The sequence below is a fragment of the Pongo pygmaeus genome, chromosome 3 (assembly GCF_028885625.2).
Source record: "Pongo pygmaeus isolate AG05252 chromosome 3, NHGRI_mPonPyg2-v2.0_pri, whole genome shotgun sequence".
Classification (NCBI taxonomy): Eukaryota; Metazoa; Chordata; class Mammalia; order Primates; family Hominidae; genus Pongo; species Pongo pygmaeus.
In genome coordinates this window covers 161,048,834-161,067,317 of record NC_072376.2, presented here as the reverse complement: position 1 = coordinate 161,067,317, position 18,484 = coordinate 161,048,834, and the positions used below count along the sequence as shown (strand labels likewise).

The window sequence follows — 18,484 nt, the reverse complement described above, 5'->3', positions numbered from 1 at the left end:
ACAAATGTTTAGAGGGAGAACAGAATAATTGAAACAGCCCTAAAAAGTGACGTGCAAGCAAATGTACATGTATTATAGTTTAAATATTCTTTAAGTGCTTATTCAAGGAATCTTTGGCTTAAATTTTTGTTTTTTATAAAACTATTACTTAGTATAACTGTTCCCCTCATCTATCTGTTTGGTAAGCTCTTATTTTTGTATGTCATATTTGCTTGATGTGGACCCTGCTTGAGTTGACTTGACAGTTTGAGGAGGTATGCACAGGGCCCTTCCTGGCACATTTCTACCACTGTAGGTTCCAGCATTTAACTAGTTATTTTCAGCCCAAGCCTAGTGAAGATCATGCTAGAACTTGGGAAGGCCTAGTAAACTAAGCTGGGTGCTGTAGTCCATTTCCAGGTCACTGCCTTTTGCCTCTTTCTCATAACTTATTCACCCCTGTGACCTTGTTAGAACAGTAATGTTTCTTCATAAAACATTCTTAATGAGTCTATTTACCTTGCATGCCCAATGAGATCGTGTTTCATGTAATAAATTCTCTGCTGAAACATATGCCAAGAAGGCAGCCCTTGAAGCTGTTAAAGAATTAACTTTTTAACTGAGGGAGGGGCCATTTGCTATGTGACTACAGCTATCATAGTGCTATTTTTCTTATTTTAAATGTATTATAAAACTACTTAGAGGTTTCCTTTTTTGCTTGTTTTACACATGCACATACATCAGTCTTCAGCATAGTTATCCTCAAAGAATAAGAATTTACAAAGCAGATACTCTATTTTCTAAAGAATGTAAATTTGCTTTAGATATTTACATCTAGATAATGATATATTTGTCTGAAGAAGTTACCAGTTGCAATGGAGCTCAGGAACTTTATTTTTAATAAGAGAAGTAGTAAGGTCGTTCCTTAGTAAGTTCTATTTTTTATACAGACTGACTAGATTGATTTCTATCTAGTCAGATAAGATTGTTAAATTCTCCTCCAGTTAGAATCAAGGTGTCATAACAGGGAACAAAAGCAAAAAGCCTGAACTGTCTGTAACAGTAAAATAGCCTTCCAGTGTGAAGAAGTTGACTGTGCTGCCCAGGGAGTTAGAAATGAAAGCAACTTGTGTATTGGTACAGGTTGTTACAAGCCTCCTATTTAAAAGACTAATCTCTGTCAACAGAGGTGACCCAGTGGTGACCTTATAGATAATTTAGAAAAGCCATTTTAGCTGTCGATCCTCTTCTCACCCGCTTTGACCTTCTGATTAGATGTCATTAGATGTTGTCTGCAAATGTAATGGGATTTCTGTATTGTAGTTTTTCATGTCATTACAATAAGTCACTTCCCTCTGATGCTACTTACAGTTATTGCATAAGTCACTTTACCCCTCTGTACATGGTGATAACACAGTACCTACCTCATAGTGTGCTTATGAAGACATTGAATGGGATATTTCTAAAAGCTGTTATCTTAGTACCTGACATATAGATTCTCCATTAATGAGAGCTCTTTACTATTTTCTCCACTAATAAAATAATGTAATCTCAAGATTACAAGAAACCAAAGAGTGTTTTTTACATACAGGACTGAGCAAACAGCTTGCTTTATAATGGTGAAACTACTTTTAAAAAAAGGATGGTGGGGGTGGGATAGAGCGGAGAAGAGAGCACAGAGGACATTAGGTGTTTGGTTTTTTCCCATGGTGCTAGACATTCTCTCAAGCAGGCATTCTGAGATCACAGTCTTTGCCCTTTGTGCATATTTTGGAAATGTATTTCTGAAATTATCTTTTACCACACATATAAATACAAGGGATTTATTCCTGTTTTTCGGAAAAGTATGAACCAGAGAGATTTCTTTCAGACAAATGTAAGTCTGGAATGTATATCAGAGGGTCTTATTTACTTGCATTGTAGGGCCACCAGATCTCAATAACTCATTTAATCACTTTCTTCTACCTTAGGGCAGAACTGCCCTTAGGCAAGCAGGATGCCTGCCTACCTATTATCTTAGAATTTTTAGAAAAGAATAGTACATGTTCTTGCTAGTAGTGCATTCCAAGCTTTCTCCATAACACATTCCAGAATGCTGGGAGGAAATTCTCCTAATGTCTAATCTAAATCCCTTCTGCCCTTTAAACCCTTCATATCTTATCTTGACCTCAGTGGAAACAGAAAGTAGATGCTCCCCATGATTTAGCCAATGTCTCTTTAAGTTTTTGAAACTGTTATCGGGCTTCTTTCTCACAGACCTCATCCTCTACTCTGGAATAAGTCAACCGCAGTCTTTTCCACCTTTTTTCTTTCAGAAGTATGTTTTGTCCTGAGGGTGAAACATGTGGGTAGAGGATTTGTCATTTTGTTACTCCCTTCTGATACTCCTCAAGGTCTATATCAGCACAACAGTGACAGGGCCCAAGTAGGAGTTATCATGCGTAATCAATCCACTGTCCACCCACCCTGGCAGGGAGGCACCAGCCACCTCTCTGCCTCACCACTGCTGCAGCTTTTCCTAAGAGGTGCCGGAGGGCACTTCGGAATTACAGGGCAGCCTCAGCCCCATGCCATGCAGTCCAGCGGTGGTCTATCTTGTTTTCATTCAAAACCAGCCAGGCCTTGAGCACAAGAAAGCTCCAGAAGCTTTCTCCATTGCCCAGAGATGATTACCAGAAGCTATTTAAATCTCTGATGTTCTGAGTTTCCTCTTCCCCTGAGGTTCTTTCTTGGTCTAATGAGGTCCCCAGCCTGGCCAGACCTCGAAGACATGTTGTCTCACCTTGAAAACCCCTTCTGTGTGCACACATTCCTGAGTTTGATCGGCATTAAAAAGGGGAGGGGGGATGAAAAATGTACATATTAGAGGAGAAAAAAAGAATATAGCTACAGAAAATACAAACGTCTTAAAAGTAATCATGCTCACCATCTGTCTAGCCCTAGAAGAACCTCAGAAGCATCTTCCCAGCTTTGTCCCTATCTGACTTCCTGTCTGTCTCCAATGGTATATTTCTGTTGTGGGGAATCATCTTCCAGAAATTTGTTATTGTCTCTGTAAAATCAGAGAACCCCTATTCTGACTCCCTCGGATTCCCTTGAGCCCCTCTGCCCAGTTCTGGCTTCTGACCTAAGGGACTCTCCTCTTAGGTGGGTCAATGGCACTTGACTCCAGGTGGATCCTCATACAGCAAAGTGTCCTGGTCCTCATAGGCCTTTGGTATAATCTGCCTCACACCAAAAGCAAACCAGGGCTTGGTGGAAATTACCACAGAGGGGACAGGATAGTGTGCGCTCCCATGGAGAGAGAAAACAACTTCTCTCTGCCATTGTCTTTCTCTCCAAATTTATTGTAAATGCCGGTGACCCAAAACTTATCATATCCAGCTTTATAAACCTAATTACTTTATTATATATCGATTCAACTTCCCTAAGATTGTAATCTCTTATCAGTGCTCAGATCTTGTTAGTCAGCATTACATTGCTCACAAACTGGGTACTTCTTATACAGTGGGTGGATATTAGTTATTTGCTAAGTAAGTAATAAACTTATATAACAATTGCAACAAATTTATATTTATTGTAGATATAGATGCAGGTATCTGTGGATAGCTTTACATACACATTAAAATGTAATATATGAGGCCAAGGCGGACGGATTACCTGAGGTCAGGAGTTCGAGACCAGCCTGACCAAACATGGTAAAACCCCATCTCTACTAAAAATATTTTAAAAATTAGCCAGGTGTGGTGGTGGGCACCTGTAATCCCATCTACTTGGGAGGCTGAGGCAGGAGAATTGCTTGAACCCAGGAGACAGAGGTTGCAGTGAGCTGATACGGTGACACTGCACTCCAGCCTGGGTGACAGAGTGAGACTCCATCTCAAAAAAAAAAAAAAGTGTAATATATGGATACTCACTCATTTGGAATATCTTTTAAAATGATCAAAGGTTGGGTTTGTGTTTGCCTTAGCATGTTTTCTATGTCAACAAAATCAATAATACATGTTAACTTGTTAAATTATGTAGATTAATCTGAGAATATTTGGAGACACTTTAAAAAACAACCTGTATTCAACTTTCTTAACCACTCTAAGAGTATTTATAAACAATTGAAATGCTACTTCCTTACAATCAATTGACAAGCTAATTATTTATTGCCCTGGGACCCAGTTCTACTGGTGTTTATTGCATTGGGATTGATTTAGATTATCTTTTTCCTATTAGTGCAAATTTGTTCTTAACCCTATAGAAGGATGACATTGCTTCCTTTGGTTTCATGGCCAGATTACTTAGTTGCCTCCTATCTTTGAGAGTACTCCTTCTCTGGCAATCGAAAGGCAAAGAGAAATCATGCAGATAAAGAGATGAGGAAAGAACAATTAGGGTTATTGGGCTGAAATTCGTGCCCCATGTATGAGGGTGACGGGAGAAATGGTCTGTTAAAGAGGATAGTTGGTGGTGGGGGCAAAGGGAGAGAATGCTGTTACTGTTTTGTGGGCAGTAATTACATTTGGCCTATGAACAGAAAATATATATTTTAATATAACCTCAATATAGCCTCTCTAATGTTTACTGCCAAGACCTAAAATTTCAAGACATGGCATGAAGCATTTCTGCAATCACAGAATTCTCACTTTATTTTTTTCTAATGAAATATTGTAGTTGAACAAGATTCCGTATTCTACTATATATCACTCTTTTACTGTACTCCAGAGGGAGAAAGTTGTCCTGATTACCATTTCTAAGACTAAAGAATCTTTACGTGGTGAAAGTCTTAGCCAGCCATCATTCGGCCACAACAGTGGCTTGTCAAAAGGGTATGTAGCAGGTCATACCAGCCTCAGGAGGTGGAGCAAAGCAAATAAAGAAATCTTGCCATGTCATGTTTCAAAGCTCTTGTGAATCTTGAGATCTCATTAGAAATCTATCACAGTTTTAATAGAGTCCCACCAAGATGTGCTCTGCCTGCTCTTTTGCAGGTTGGTCAGGTTAGGGAGCAGGGCCTCCCCAGTGCCAGTTCCTCGGGGAACAATTCACGAGAATCTAAGGAGTTGTCTCCCAGCAGTGCCAGGAAAGAGTGGCTGCCAAAATGTTACTAGTAATTAAGGACTAGGCACCTGAGGGCAGCAACTAAGCACATACTAGTTATTATAACATCCAGGTAGAACAAGTGAAACTCCTCTTTTAAGTGAGTTTAATTGGGACTGGGAGACACTTACAGTCACATTAATGTACCCTGCACGTGCACACACACAGATACAGACACAGCTACTGTTGCTGGCAATGGAGAAAATGGTGTTTGTGTCTGGCTACCCAGGAACATGAGATCACAGAGCACAATGGCCATAAACTCAATATTGATTTAGTAAGGTGCTAAATAGTGGTAAGCTCCCAGATGTATGTTCACTGATGCTTTTGGTTAATAGAAACATGTTCCTTAAGTATCTTCAGCCAACAATGTTCCTGTGTAATTAGCAAACATCTTAATTATACACTTGGATTTGAAGCTTGTGCTAGCTAATTTTAAAGTATAAAAATTATACAAATTAGATAAAGAGAAAAGGTTTAGAAGAGAGACTGCATGTAGCATAGAGGTTAAGGGCGTGAACTCTGAGCCATAGCTGGATTCAAATCCTCACCCTGGTATTTACTAGCTCTGCAATATGAGAAAGTAGTTAATCTTTCTGTGTTTCAGTTTTTTCACCTGAAAAATGAAAATAGTGCCTATCATAGGGTCATGCTGAGCATTGGAATTCTGAAAACAAGTAAAAGCTCTTTTGAACTGTGCTTGGAACATGAAATGATAAATACATTTAGCTTATTTTAGATATGGTATTTTAAGAGTAATAACTCCACAAGTGGGTCATTACACAGTAGAAATTTTGAAAAGGAATAATAATTAACAATTCAGAAATTTTATCATAACATCTCAGAAGCTTGCCCACATTTCCCACAGGGAAGTAAACTAATACTTTATATATGTACTAGTTTGTTAATGTTTATTAAAATTTTTAAATAAGGTAAATTTATTCAACAGACATTTTTATTGAGTACCCATAAGCATCATGGGAAGTGATATGATGTTATAGGGATACATAAGACATTATTACCCACTTTGAAGAGCTTAAATTTTACAATATAGCATGTTTTAGAACAGTATAAAATATTCAAGCATTTTAGAAACATTACTTTGATATAAATATAATGAATTAAGTAACCATATTTTTGGCCCTTTTAGAAAAGATACTGGGTACATACGCATGGCTGAAGATACACTGGAGATATTTATTACCTTGAACTATTGGAGTAAATATGGATTATTACTCAATTCCAAGTGTCCTACATATATTCACAAAATCACAGTATAAAGTTAAATGTACCTGAAATGCTAAATGTGATGTCGATAATCAGCTCCCTAGGTTTATGCTACAGACCACAGCCTTGTGTGTAAGTGCTAGAGAAAATATTAAGTATTCTTCATGACATTTCCTATCATTGACCTTAAATCAGCCGTGAGAATAAGCACAGCATTGTAGACTGAAAGCCTAAAGCAATATGAATTTTATCATTAGTTTGCAAAAAAAAGTCACATTTAATAAAATTTGAAAATATCACCCTTGGCTGTTTCTAGTCAATAAATTATGGTTATTGTCAGATGTGGTCCTATAAAGGATGAGAACATCTTAATGTGCTGGAATATTTTTAATGCTCACAAAATAATGGGGGAAGAATGGAAGTGACATTGACATGTTATTTCAGATGTTAATAATAATTTCCAACACGTTTTTATTTGTGATATCCATTTAGTTCTCTGAGAGATAAGAGAGGGAGACATTGTCATGCCCATTTTTCAGATGAATCAGTTGAGACTTAGAGGAGAGTTTATCTAATTGCCCAAAAGACAGATTAATGCTATTGAGGATTTTCTTCAGCTCTGATAGAGTCGTCAGTTGACTAGTTTTTAGATTACCTGGGTGCTTGGTTCTTTTCTGTTTTGTCTAGTTTTTGAGGCACTTTGCTGAGTATTTTTCATTTGTTCACTCATCCATTCATTGGAAGTATCTGGGTTACTAGTGCCGGCTCAGCACTCCTGGGCAGTTCTTGGTCAGCATCTTCCATTAACATATGTGAATATGATACATCTGCTTTTCCTTGATAAACAGTTCTAAAAATCAGATTTCTGTGCCTCAAATCTTTTATTAAAGAGACAGTCTATAATTAATTATTGAAGTTTAAAAATTTTATTAATATTAAACTTCTTAAAGCCAGTAGTTATGTCTTATTCATCTTTTAAGCCTGGTTCCAATATTTAATATAGCTTTTGTTGTTTGATAGCTTATCTTTTATCTGAATTGTAAGATTTTCTGTGATGAATGTGATAAACATTAATGGCTATTATTATAAACACAAATTACTCTATTTTTAAATCAAGTTAATTGGTGTAACATAGTCCTACTCTACGTTAAATTTGTGTCCTGTAAGTTCTCATGACTGTTAGGATTAAGTAGAAGGTGTCTGTTTGCTTCAAGAATTTTTAAATAAATTGAAATGTTACATTTGTAACGTAAGTAATTCTCACATACCTAAGCTCAGTTTGGTGCTTCTCAACTTTTTTTTTTAATCCGTTCTCTCATTCATCTGTCTTCCCAATTATCTATCCATCTACCCATCTACCTCCCAACCTTCCCACCTCCCCCACCACCTCCATCATATTCGCATATGAAGTAATTTACCCTTCCTCTAAACTCTGTTTCAGATATACAAGATGTGTGATCTTATATTTCTTAAACTTTCTGGTCTCTGTTTCCTTATTCTACAACGAGAATCATAATAGAATCTACTCATACAATTATTAAATTAGTTAATTTAAATAGAGCATTTAGAACAGTGCCTGGCATTAGTAAGCATTCAATAAATTTTAGCCATTTTCGTTTTTATCATGGTACCGATCTCTACCTGCACTGCGGTACAGTTGGTGATACATTTCTTAATTCCTGCCCCACTAGGCTGAACACTTGTTGAGGACCGGGTAAGGCTTGGTTATACTGAACATATTAGCTGGGTTCCTATGCAGCTTATGCAGTCTCTTATAGGAGACAGGCAGTGAAGACTTGTAAAAATGAATGAAAGAAGGAAGGAGTTTGTTCTCCTAATACCAATAATAAGTAACAATAATTGAGCTTTATACATTTTCTCATAGTGGAATAAATGGTCATGTTCCTATTGACATAACAAGACCTATTTAGAGGAAAACTGTACTTTAACCAATGTGAGACAGTATATTTCAAACATAATTTTAATTTGGCCTTATCATTTATGGTTTCTTATAGCACGAAAGTCAAAGAAGTTGGGAAAGTTAAAAGGGATTCACGAGGAGCAGCCACAGCAGCAGCAGCCCCCACCCCCACCCCCACCCCCGCAAAGCCCAGAGGAAGGGACAACGTACATCGCTCCTGCAAAAGAACCCTCGGTCAACACAGCACTGGTTCCTCAGCTCTCCACAATCTCACGAGCACTCACACCTTCCCCCGTTATGGTCCTTGAAAACATTGAACCCGAAATTGTATATGCAGGCTATGACAGCTCAAAACCAGATACAGCCGAAAATCTGCTCTCCACGCTCAACCGCTTAGCAGGCAAACAGATGATCCAAGTCGTGAAGTGGGCAAAGGTACTTCCAGGTAGGATTGCCTCTCCTTTCACAGGCTGCATCCTGAACTTAACAAGTCTGGGCAACTGACTTCGCCATCTCCAACCATGCAATTGGAGTTTGCATTCTGTGAAATCCTGATATCAGATTTTTTTAATTGATAGCAAATTGATCAAGTGTATAGGAAAAATATGGTTAATGTGCTCATTTCTTCCGAGAATGCAGGGTTAAGGAATTTATTGTTAAAATGACAGATACGGCTGGGCACAGTGGCTCACGCCTGTAATCCCAGTACTTTGGGAGGCCGAGGCAGGTGGCTTACTGAGGCAGATGGATTACGAGGTCAGGAGTTCAAGACCAGACTAGCCAAGATGGTGAAACCGCGTTTCTAGTAAAAATACAAAAATTAGTCCTGCATGGTGGCAGGTGCCTGTAATCCCAGCTATTCAGGAGGCTGAGGCGGGAGAATCGCTTGAACCCGGGCGGCAGAGGCTGCAGTGAGCCGAGATCCCACCACTATACTCCAGCCTGGGCAACAGAGTGAGACTCTGTCTCAAAAAAGAAGAAATTAAAATTAAAAATTAAAAAAAATGACATATACACTTCTTATGTTGATCAAAATGGAAAATTTCATCCAAAAATATTAATAAGGTAAAATACATTCTGTTCATGAAATCACAAGTTGAGCACATTATTATCGGCTCATAACGAAGGTTAATCTAAGCGTAGACCAAGTAAGGCAAGGCCTAGCAAGTAAGTTGTAAGAGACCTGGAATGACTCTTCTGTCTAAAAAATAATCACCTGGCCCCCCAGCACCCTTTAAATTGTCCCTGGAATTCCTATTTTAGTCATTTTTTTGTTTCATGGGATTTAATTAATAAGGCCCCTCTTAATCTACAGAAGCATCACTTAGAAATTGCCATTACATTGTCCCAGTTCATTAAAGCAGTTTCTTAGATTACCTGTGGTCAGACAGCAGCTGTAAAAGTTGGGGAAAGCTCCACTGACTGATTCTTTGAAGAGGAGCTTGCCCACTGAAACTCCACAGGCAGAAAAATAACATGATGCCCCTGGAGATGCGGGGGGTGATAAAAAACAAAAGAAGGCCTGGTGCAGTGGCCCATGCCTGTAATCCCAGCACTTTGGGAGGCCGAGGCAAGCAGATCACTTGAGGTCAGGAATTCGAGACCAGCCTTGCCACCATCATGAAACCCTGTCTCTACTAAAAATACAAAATTTAGTTGGGCGTCCTGGCAGGTACCTGTAACCCCAGCTACTTGTGAGCCCGAGGCAGGAGAATCGCTTGAAACCTGGGCTGCAGTGAGCCAATATCATGCCACTGCACTCCAGCCTGGGTGACAGAATGAGACTCCATCTTAAAAAATAAATAAAATAACAAAAGAAGAGCTTGAGTCAGGCAGGGAGGACAGGTGCCAGGGAAACATGTTCTATCATAGAACTTTATCAAAGTCTGGTATTAACCTGGACCATAGGAGGCACCACATGCTCATTTTTTAAGCACCACAAACTCATGAACAATGAAATCTCCCACCATTATTGCAGATACGCAGGGGTTGACAGTTATTAAATTACCCTTTATTTTAGTGTTATTAATTGTGGGTGGGACGAAGCAAGTTTTGCAGGTTAATACAAATTCTCTCAATCTAACAGAGGGTTTTAGGCCGTCATCCACACTGAAACTTGCTGAACTTTGCAATTTTAGTTTGCCCTGGCAGTTTACCCTCATCTAGAATTTAGGATGAATTTAAAGTGAAATGTGGAACAGGGCTGGGCTGGTGGTGGGCGCTCTGTAAATGACTGTTGAATTGATTTGAGTCTATCAGAAGAGAGAAAAGTGAAAGAAAGGTGGCTGTTTGGGGTTGACTTAAGAAGCATCTTCCTGAAATGTACTTAAATGCTAAGTGTATTTCTGTGATTAATTGTTTTGTTCTTCAGGATTTAAAAACTTGCCTCTTGAGGACCAAATTACCCTAATCCAGTATTCTTGGATGTGTCTATCATCATTTGCCTTGAGCTGGAGATCGTACAAACATACGAACAGCCAATTTCTCTATTTTGCACCAGACCTAGTCTTTAATGAGTAAGTACCTATTAATTAGCCTTCATAAAATAAACTGCAGAGTTATGCATTATGCTTTCTTTCAATAATTTCTAAACAGATGTACGTTGGTGAAAGAATCTGAAACTGGCATTTTTTAACGTTAAAAATTTACAGATCTCTGGGAACTTAAAAATTACTCTTTGCAACATTATACTGTACGCTTCTGAGTATATATAAACCAGTATATATAAATTCCACATAATAATATGTGGGATATGTCCCAAAAGAAAGATGATCCAGTTGGCTCTGAAAATTGACTGGTACAAAGCCACACTTAATAGAAAACAGTCTCTTTTGGTATCGACTCCAATTGGGAAGACGATCTAATTTCTAGGAAATGTGAATATATAAAGTGCCAGCTTTTACGAGCTCATATAATGGTTCTTTTGTTAACAGTATACAGCTGCTCAATGTGTTTTCATGACAATCGTAATTACCCTTCTTTGCCATCATAAAAGAAGCCAAACTGTTATTCTGTAGCGAAACATTTTTAGTTTTATGATGCATTTTAAAAGACTGAAAGAATCGTAATCGGTTTTTCTTTGGCCACAAATTCCTTCCTATTTTAAGTTTACATTTTAATACTGTTTGCATTCCTCATTAGCACATTTTATTTATGTTTATATCTAGCAGTGCTTCTTTGTAATTGTTGGGTCAAGAAATGCTTAAAAGGGAATATTTGAATTATGATAGTAACTACAACCATATTCTGACAGATGGCTCTCTCTGGCAATAGGAAAATAGGGGTTTCAGTAGGGGAAGAGGCAGATGAGAAATAGGTTGGTGATAAAAGCAAGAAAAGTAATGCAAAAGATGAAAAGTATAGACAGATAGTGCCAACACACCTCAGTAGTACCAGTAGTAATTTACCTAAGAGTACCAGTTCACCCACATGTGATGTACTGCAAAGACAATTTTATTCCAAACATAAATTAGAAACATCAGTTGTTGGTTCTCGAGGTGGCCTGCTTTTGGCAATTTATCAAAAAGAGTAATTCTAGTACTGCATCAGTGTTCACCAAAAGCATGAAGTAAGGCCAAACGACTGACATGCACAATTTAATTAACTTGTATTCCTCAATAATCAACTGATATTATTGAATAGTAAGCCCATTTTAAAATATGTTCTATAAACCAGAAGAAAACACATATTAAAGAGGGTTCTTGTTTTAAAAGGACATGTGGGTAAATAAGAATATTAGTGCCATCAGTGTTTCAGCATTTGATTTTAACAGAACATTAAAACAACCCATTTAATCTTATTAATACATCTATTAATCTTTGTCATAAAATGTGTATAACATAAAATTTTTCATTTTTAAGCGTACAACTCAGTAGCATTAATTACATTCACATTGTTGTGCCACCATCACCACTATCCATATCCAATACTTTTCATCATCCCAAACAAACTCTAAACCCATTCAACAATCACTCCCCATTATCCCCTCCCCTAAGCCTCTGGTAACCTCTAGTCTATGAATTTGCCTATTCTATATATTTAATATAAGTGGAATCATATAATATTTGTCCTTTTGTGCCTGGCTCATTTCGCTTAGCCTAATGTTTTCAATGTTCATCCATATTTAGTATGTATCAGAATTCCATTCCTTTTTATGGCAGAATAATATTCCATCATAGATATATCAAGTCAGTCCTCATTAGTGGATTCTGTAGTTGCATATTTGCTTACTGACTGCATTTATTTGTAATCTCAAAGTCAATACTCACAGGATTTTCATGGTCATTTACAGACAAATGCAGAGCAACAAAGAATTTTAGTTGCCAAGAGAGCACATTGCAGCTGAGCTCACACAAGGGGCCACTCCGCCATCTCATTTCAGCTCTCATGCTATAAACTGTCATCCTTTTCACAGTCTATTTATTGCCACATGTTTTGCATTTTTATGCCTTTTGGTGATTTCACCATTTAAGATGACTGGCCCCTAGACGTAGTGCTGAAGTGCTAGCTAGTGTTCTTTAGCTCAAGAAAGCTATGATGCACCTCACAGAGAAAATAGGTGTGTCAGATAATCATTACTGAAGCATGAGTTATGGTTCTGCTGGCTGTAGTTCAATGTTAACAAACCAGGAATATATGTTAAGTAAGATGTCTATAAACAGAAATACACATGAAACAAAATTAGGTATAGATCAGTTGATGAAATGTGACCAGAGGTTGTAAGGACCATTACCCCAAACTTCCCCTAGGAGGAATAGTTGAATATTTGCTAATTCATTGTTTGCTGTGACTTTACATAACATGACTACAGCAAATATTTTATCCAATCATCTGTTAATGGGCAGTTTGGTTGTTTCCACCTTTGACTATTATGAATAACGTTGCACTGAATATGGGTATACAAATGTGTCTTTGAGATGCTGCTTTCAGTTCTTTCAGTACCTAGAATTGGAATCCCTGAGCATATGGTACCTCTGTGTTTAACTTTTTAAGGAGATACCACACTCTTTCCACAGCAGTTGCACCATTTTACATTCCCACCAGCAATGTACAAGGGTTCTAATTTCTCCACATCTGTGCCAGCACTTTTTTCTTTTTATTAACTAGCCATCCCAGTAGGCATGACGTGGTATCTCACTGTGGTTTTCATTTTCATTTCCCTAATGGCTAATGATGTTGAACATGTTTTCATATGCTTATGAGTCATTTGTATATCTTCTCTGTAGAACTGTTCATGTAAGTTCTTTACCCATTTTTTAATTGGATTATATGTCTTTTTGTACTTGAGTTGTAGGAGTTCTTTATATTTTATGGATATTAAACCCTTATCAGATACATGGTTTGTAAATATGTCTCTCAACCTGTGGCTTGCCTTTTTACTCTATTGAAAGTGTCCTTTGATGCACAAGCATTTACAATTGTAGTGAAGTCAAAATCTCTTCTTTTGTTGCCTTTTCTTTGGTGTCACTTATTACTTTTTAATTGTTTGTAAATATCTGAGTATAAAGGGCTCCAAACAATTACAGAATTGTAAGAATGTTTTTTCATAAATGGAACTTAGCGGAAAGCACCTTATATTTGAAGGCTGGGAATAATGTACTTAAAGGGGTTTGGAAATAAATAAGAAACAAAAAAAAAGAAAAGGTCATATAAGCTTTGTGTATTTGTCTATTCTAGAAAATATTGATACAGATAAAATGGAAACAAAAGATAAATGCTTTCTAATATTAAAAGTAGTTAAATGTTATTGATGTAATTATTAGAATGAACATGTTCTTCTCTGTTCTTAAAATTTTTGACCTCAACCCAACCCAGACTTCTGTAGGGTTTCTTTCTCTCAACTAGAAAGAATAGAGCAAAGCTGTGTTTTTCAAGGGGCTAGGGTGGATACTACTCTGGGGAAACAATTGGAAATTATATAAAGCCTTTTGGTCAAATTGCATCAAAAAGAGAGCTTGATGTGGTAGCTCCATCACTGGGTACCGTGATAGACCCTGTATTTTTTAGGGAAATCAGTAAGTTACAGAGGATGGCCGAATGCATATGCATACATGCTTCATCTTGCATTTATTCCAGGAATATTTATTAACTGTTGTCAGTATCCTAAGCAGTAGTTTTAGAATAGTGAGAGAAAAAAATCCCTCTCTCATAGAACATACAGTCTAATGAGAGAGACAGAGATACTGAGTTTTATAAGTAAAATATAATTGTGATAAGTATTGAAAGGAAAAGTGCTCAGAGCAGTTGATGGGAGAGGTTGATCTAGTCAGGAAAGTCTTCCTTGGGAATGATTAAACTGGTGTTCCCCAGGTGAAGGAAGTATATGAGGAGGAAAGTTGATCTAGCCTGAGAGACCAGCATGTGCAAAGGCCCACTGGCAGGAAGGAACATGGGCCTTCAATGAACTGAGAGCAAGACAGTGTGGCTGGAGGGGAGCCTAAGGCCAGGTCCTGTGGGTTTCAGAGGCCACATCAGAGACTTGGCTCTTTATTTTAAGAGCAGTGGAAAAGCCATTGAAGTGTTCTAAGTGATGGGGTGACATTTCCAGATTTGCTTCTTGAAAAGATCCCTCTGAATGCAGAATGGAAAATGGGTTAGAAGTGAGTCAGAGCAGATGTTGGGAGACCAGACAGGAGGCAGCGATGGGAATCCAGGTGATAGTGTAAGGTGAAATCAACAAGAATTGCTAGTAGTTGGATATTGGGAAGGACTGGAGGGGGGGAATAATTAGCTGTCTAGGAAGACTTCCAAGCCTCTGCCATAAGTGCCAGGAAGGATTTGGTGCCCCTCACTGGGATAGAGAATAAGGGAAGAAGACTCAGGTTTGGAAGGGCAGGGGAAGGGAGAGCCTGGGACCAGTTTTGAGGGTAAGATTGACTTGCCTTTGAAAAATTATCCAAGAAGACATATTATATAGGCAGTTATTTCTACAGGTCAGAAGCTAAAGAGGTGTCCTGGCTAAAGTTAAAAATGTTGAACTCATTTTGGAGGTAGTAGTTAGAGGAGGAATGTCATCACATGGATCGCAAGGAAAGAGAGGACTTTAAGAAAGGAGATGCGACTGCCCTATCATGCTATATGTTGTTGTGATCCCAGTGAGGTGTGAACTAGAAAACAAAGCATGCCTCACGCATTGCCTGCCAATGCTTTACACATTCCTGTCTTCTGGACATGTTCTATATGCTTTCCCTGAGCCATTACCCGTGCTTTCCTACATTCCACTGCAAAGGCAGCAGTCTGGCATTTTGTGTAAAGAGCAGTAGTGATGCTGCTCACTTGAGGGCAGAGTCACTTGAGGGCAGAGTCACTTGAGGGCAGAGTGAGGGCAGAGTGCACCGATGTGGTCCTCCCTTGCTCTCCCACCAACCTTGGCTGTTTATACCACCTCCCACCTGGTGTTGCCAGCTCTTAAGTGCATGTATCTCTGCCTTATTTCACTGGCACACCTCACTGAAGTCACAGACTCTGTCTTAATCATTTCTGAATCTCTAGCAGCTGGCATTCTGCCTGAATCATAGTAGGTACTCCATAAATATTTGCTGAATAAATGAATTATTGAACAAATGAACCAAACAATCTATTAATCAGTGTGAAGGGGCTTCCTAAGTTTACATTTCTAATTATGAGGATGAAGTTTATGATGAAGTGTGAAGTTTATGATGAAGCATGGCTTTCCTGAACAGAGGCATTGCAATATTTAAAACAGAGGAACGAAACTTTGGGTTTGCCTTCAACTGTGACACAGATCTGAAAGTTCCCAAAGATCTTATTCTCCAGTATTAGCATCACTGGAGATGGAGGAAAGGTGGGAAATAGGGAATAATAAAGGAAACATTCTTCCTAATTTTTTACTAAACATTGGGGTGGAGATATTAGTTAATACCTTAAATTAACATAGAACTTTTCTTATTATAAACTCAAAACTTTTCAAATATGTATTAAATGATTAATTATTCAATTTTACCTTGAAATAGCTTGTCATATATTGCTACAGATCGCTGCAAGTATTCAAATTTCTTATCAATTCACTACACATATTAAAACTCCCACTGAAGCCTGTAATGACATTTTTTTTCATTTTTTTTTATAAGATCTGAAATGAAGGTTCAGTATTACTCTCTTTTACATCTTGGCTGGTATTTTAAAATTAAACATATATTAAAGACTTGCTTACACTACCTCAAGTAGTAGCCCAGTAAAAAATGTTTTTGGATGATCTTTTACTGTCCTCAGCATCTGAACTTTGGATTGTTTTGGTTCACAGACTGTTGGCGAGAGTGAGAGAGGGTTGAAGTCTTAGTGGCACTTCACATGCCTCTGTGGATTCTCTGAGTGTCTGTCTGGGAGGAAGGTGACTTCCACCCACACCATCCTGCGTCTGAAGCACTAGTTGTGTGAGGGCAGCTTCATTAGACGAGTACACAACTCAGTTGCCATCGGCTACTTCTTATGTTTTCATGGGGTGCTACCTGTTTCTTTGTGTCCCCAGTCACTGGGTCAGTGTGCTGGTGCAGTCCAGTTGTCCTCAGTGAGGGTTCTTCCCGGGCCATCCTGCCAATGTTACAGTGCCAGTGAGGTCCCTCTGTACCTAACGTTCTGAAGCTCCCGGAGGCCTAGCTTCCAAATGGGTTGCGTGTTCCAAAGTCTGTCCCACCGTGGTGGAGGCTGGGATCAGAGGATTCTCATGGAGGCCAGGGGTGGTCAGAGGTATGGCGAGCCCCAGTGTCCCTTCCCACAGGCAGTGGTGGATCTTCCTGAGCCACTGGAGGTGACTTCTGTGCCTGGACCCTCACCCCATCAGGGTTAGGGCCAGCGATGGTTGGGGGACAGGAATTCTGATGAGAGGAGTCAGGGATGTAGGATGAACCTGGTCAGCTCCTCCTTCAGTGGCTGCTTTTGTTCTTCCTTCTCTCTCCCCAGCCCACTTCCCCTTCTCCTTCTTTCAAGTTAGGATTTCTTACTTCTGGGCTCACTGGGAAACTGTTGTGTGATTTCTGCAGCTTTCAGTGTCTGACCCTCCTCCCTTTTCTTCTCACTTCTCCCTGCTCCTTCCTTTCCTTTCCCTTCTCTCTTACTCCCCTCCTTCCTTCTCCCCTTCTCTCTCCTTCTACCTCCCACTGCCCCATACACCCCTTTTCCTTCCACTGAGAAACCTCCTCCTGAGATTTCCATTGTTTTTTTAATTTCTGGGTAAGTATGCGGGAATAAAGTTCAAAAGAAGGAAACAAGTCTTCCTTCCATGCCTTATTTTTCCGTTGGACTCTATGAAAAACCAGGCCTCGCACCGTAGCTAGAGGGCCAAGGCCTGCGGCCGACGGCCTGACCATGAAAGCAGCGCCCCCCTGCAGGTGACACATGTGCTGCCAGCCTCACCTTGGCCCCACTGTTCCCAGCGGGGAATCTGTCTGGGTCTGCAGCAACCTCAATTCTTGCCTCCTCAGAAGAAAGAATTTGAGGGGCAGAAGGAGAGACTGAGGCAAATGTTACACAGCAGGAGTGAAAGTTTATTAAAAAGCTTTGAGCAGGAACGAAAGGAAGTAAAGTAACCTTGGAAGAGGGGTTACTCTCTCTGTGACTTGGGAGATCAAGTGTGCAGTTTGACCTTTGACTTGGGGTCTTACACGTTGGCATGATTTCTGGGAGATTGCGTCTCTTCTCCCCTGATTCTTCCCTTGGGGTGGGCTGTCCGCATGCTGGGTGGCCTGCTAGCATTTTGGAGGGAGCATGCACAATGTGTTTACTGGAGTTCTATGCATGCTCACTTGAGGTGTTCCTCCCTTACCAGTCCAGTATTCCTAGAAGGTCATACCATACCTGAACTCCGCCATTTTGCCTCTTCATGCACATGCTTGAGCCCACTCACCCAACTCCTGAGATCTTACCAGGAAGCTGCTTATCACCAGTTTCAGGTTTTTGTATCTATTAGGAGACTGCCTTTCCCTGGCACTGGCTGACACCAGTTATTATTTTAGAGAAACAGTATAACAACTGCCTGACCTGAGGGTCACCTGACATTCCTGGTGGCAGTGAGAGGGACCTCTCCTGCCCTGCTCATGTCTGCCTGACTACCTACTGTAACACCACCACTGCTTATTTTGCATCTGGCTCTCTTCATTCCTACCTGGCCCTTGGAGACAGTGGGGCTCAAGACTCTTGAATAAAGAAAAGCAACGTCATAAGTAGAAAACAGTGGATCCTTATCTGCAAAGGGCAGAAGCACTCCAGAATGGAAATTGTGTTTTTACACAAAAGTAGTGTTTAGAGGCCATC

General features: G+C 39.3%; 1 protein-coding gene across 4 annotated transcripts in view; it reads left to right on the top strand.

Moving 5' to 3' along the window:
• NR3C2 (nuclear receptor subfamily 3 group C member 2) overlaps positions 1-18,484 on the top strand; it is a 358,928-nt gene that overhangs the window by 274,901 nt on the left and 65,543 nt on the right. For all 4 annotated transcript variants that reach the window (XM_054486513.2, XM_054486512.2, XM_054486514.2 and 1 more), the window contains exons 5-6: positions 8,310-8,660; positions 10,587-10,731. In XM_054486513.2, the coding sequence (XP_054342488.1) occupies positions 8,310-8,660; positions 10,587-10,731 (496 nt within the window). The remainder of the gene's footprint in view (positions 1-8,309; positions 8,661-10,586; positions 10,732-18,484) is intronic.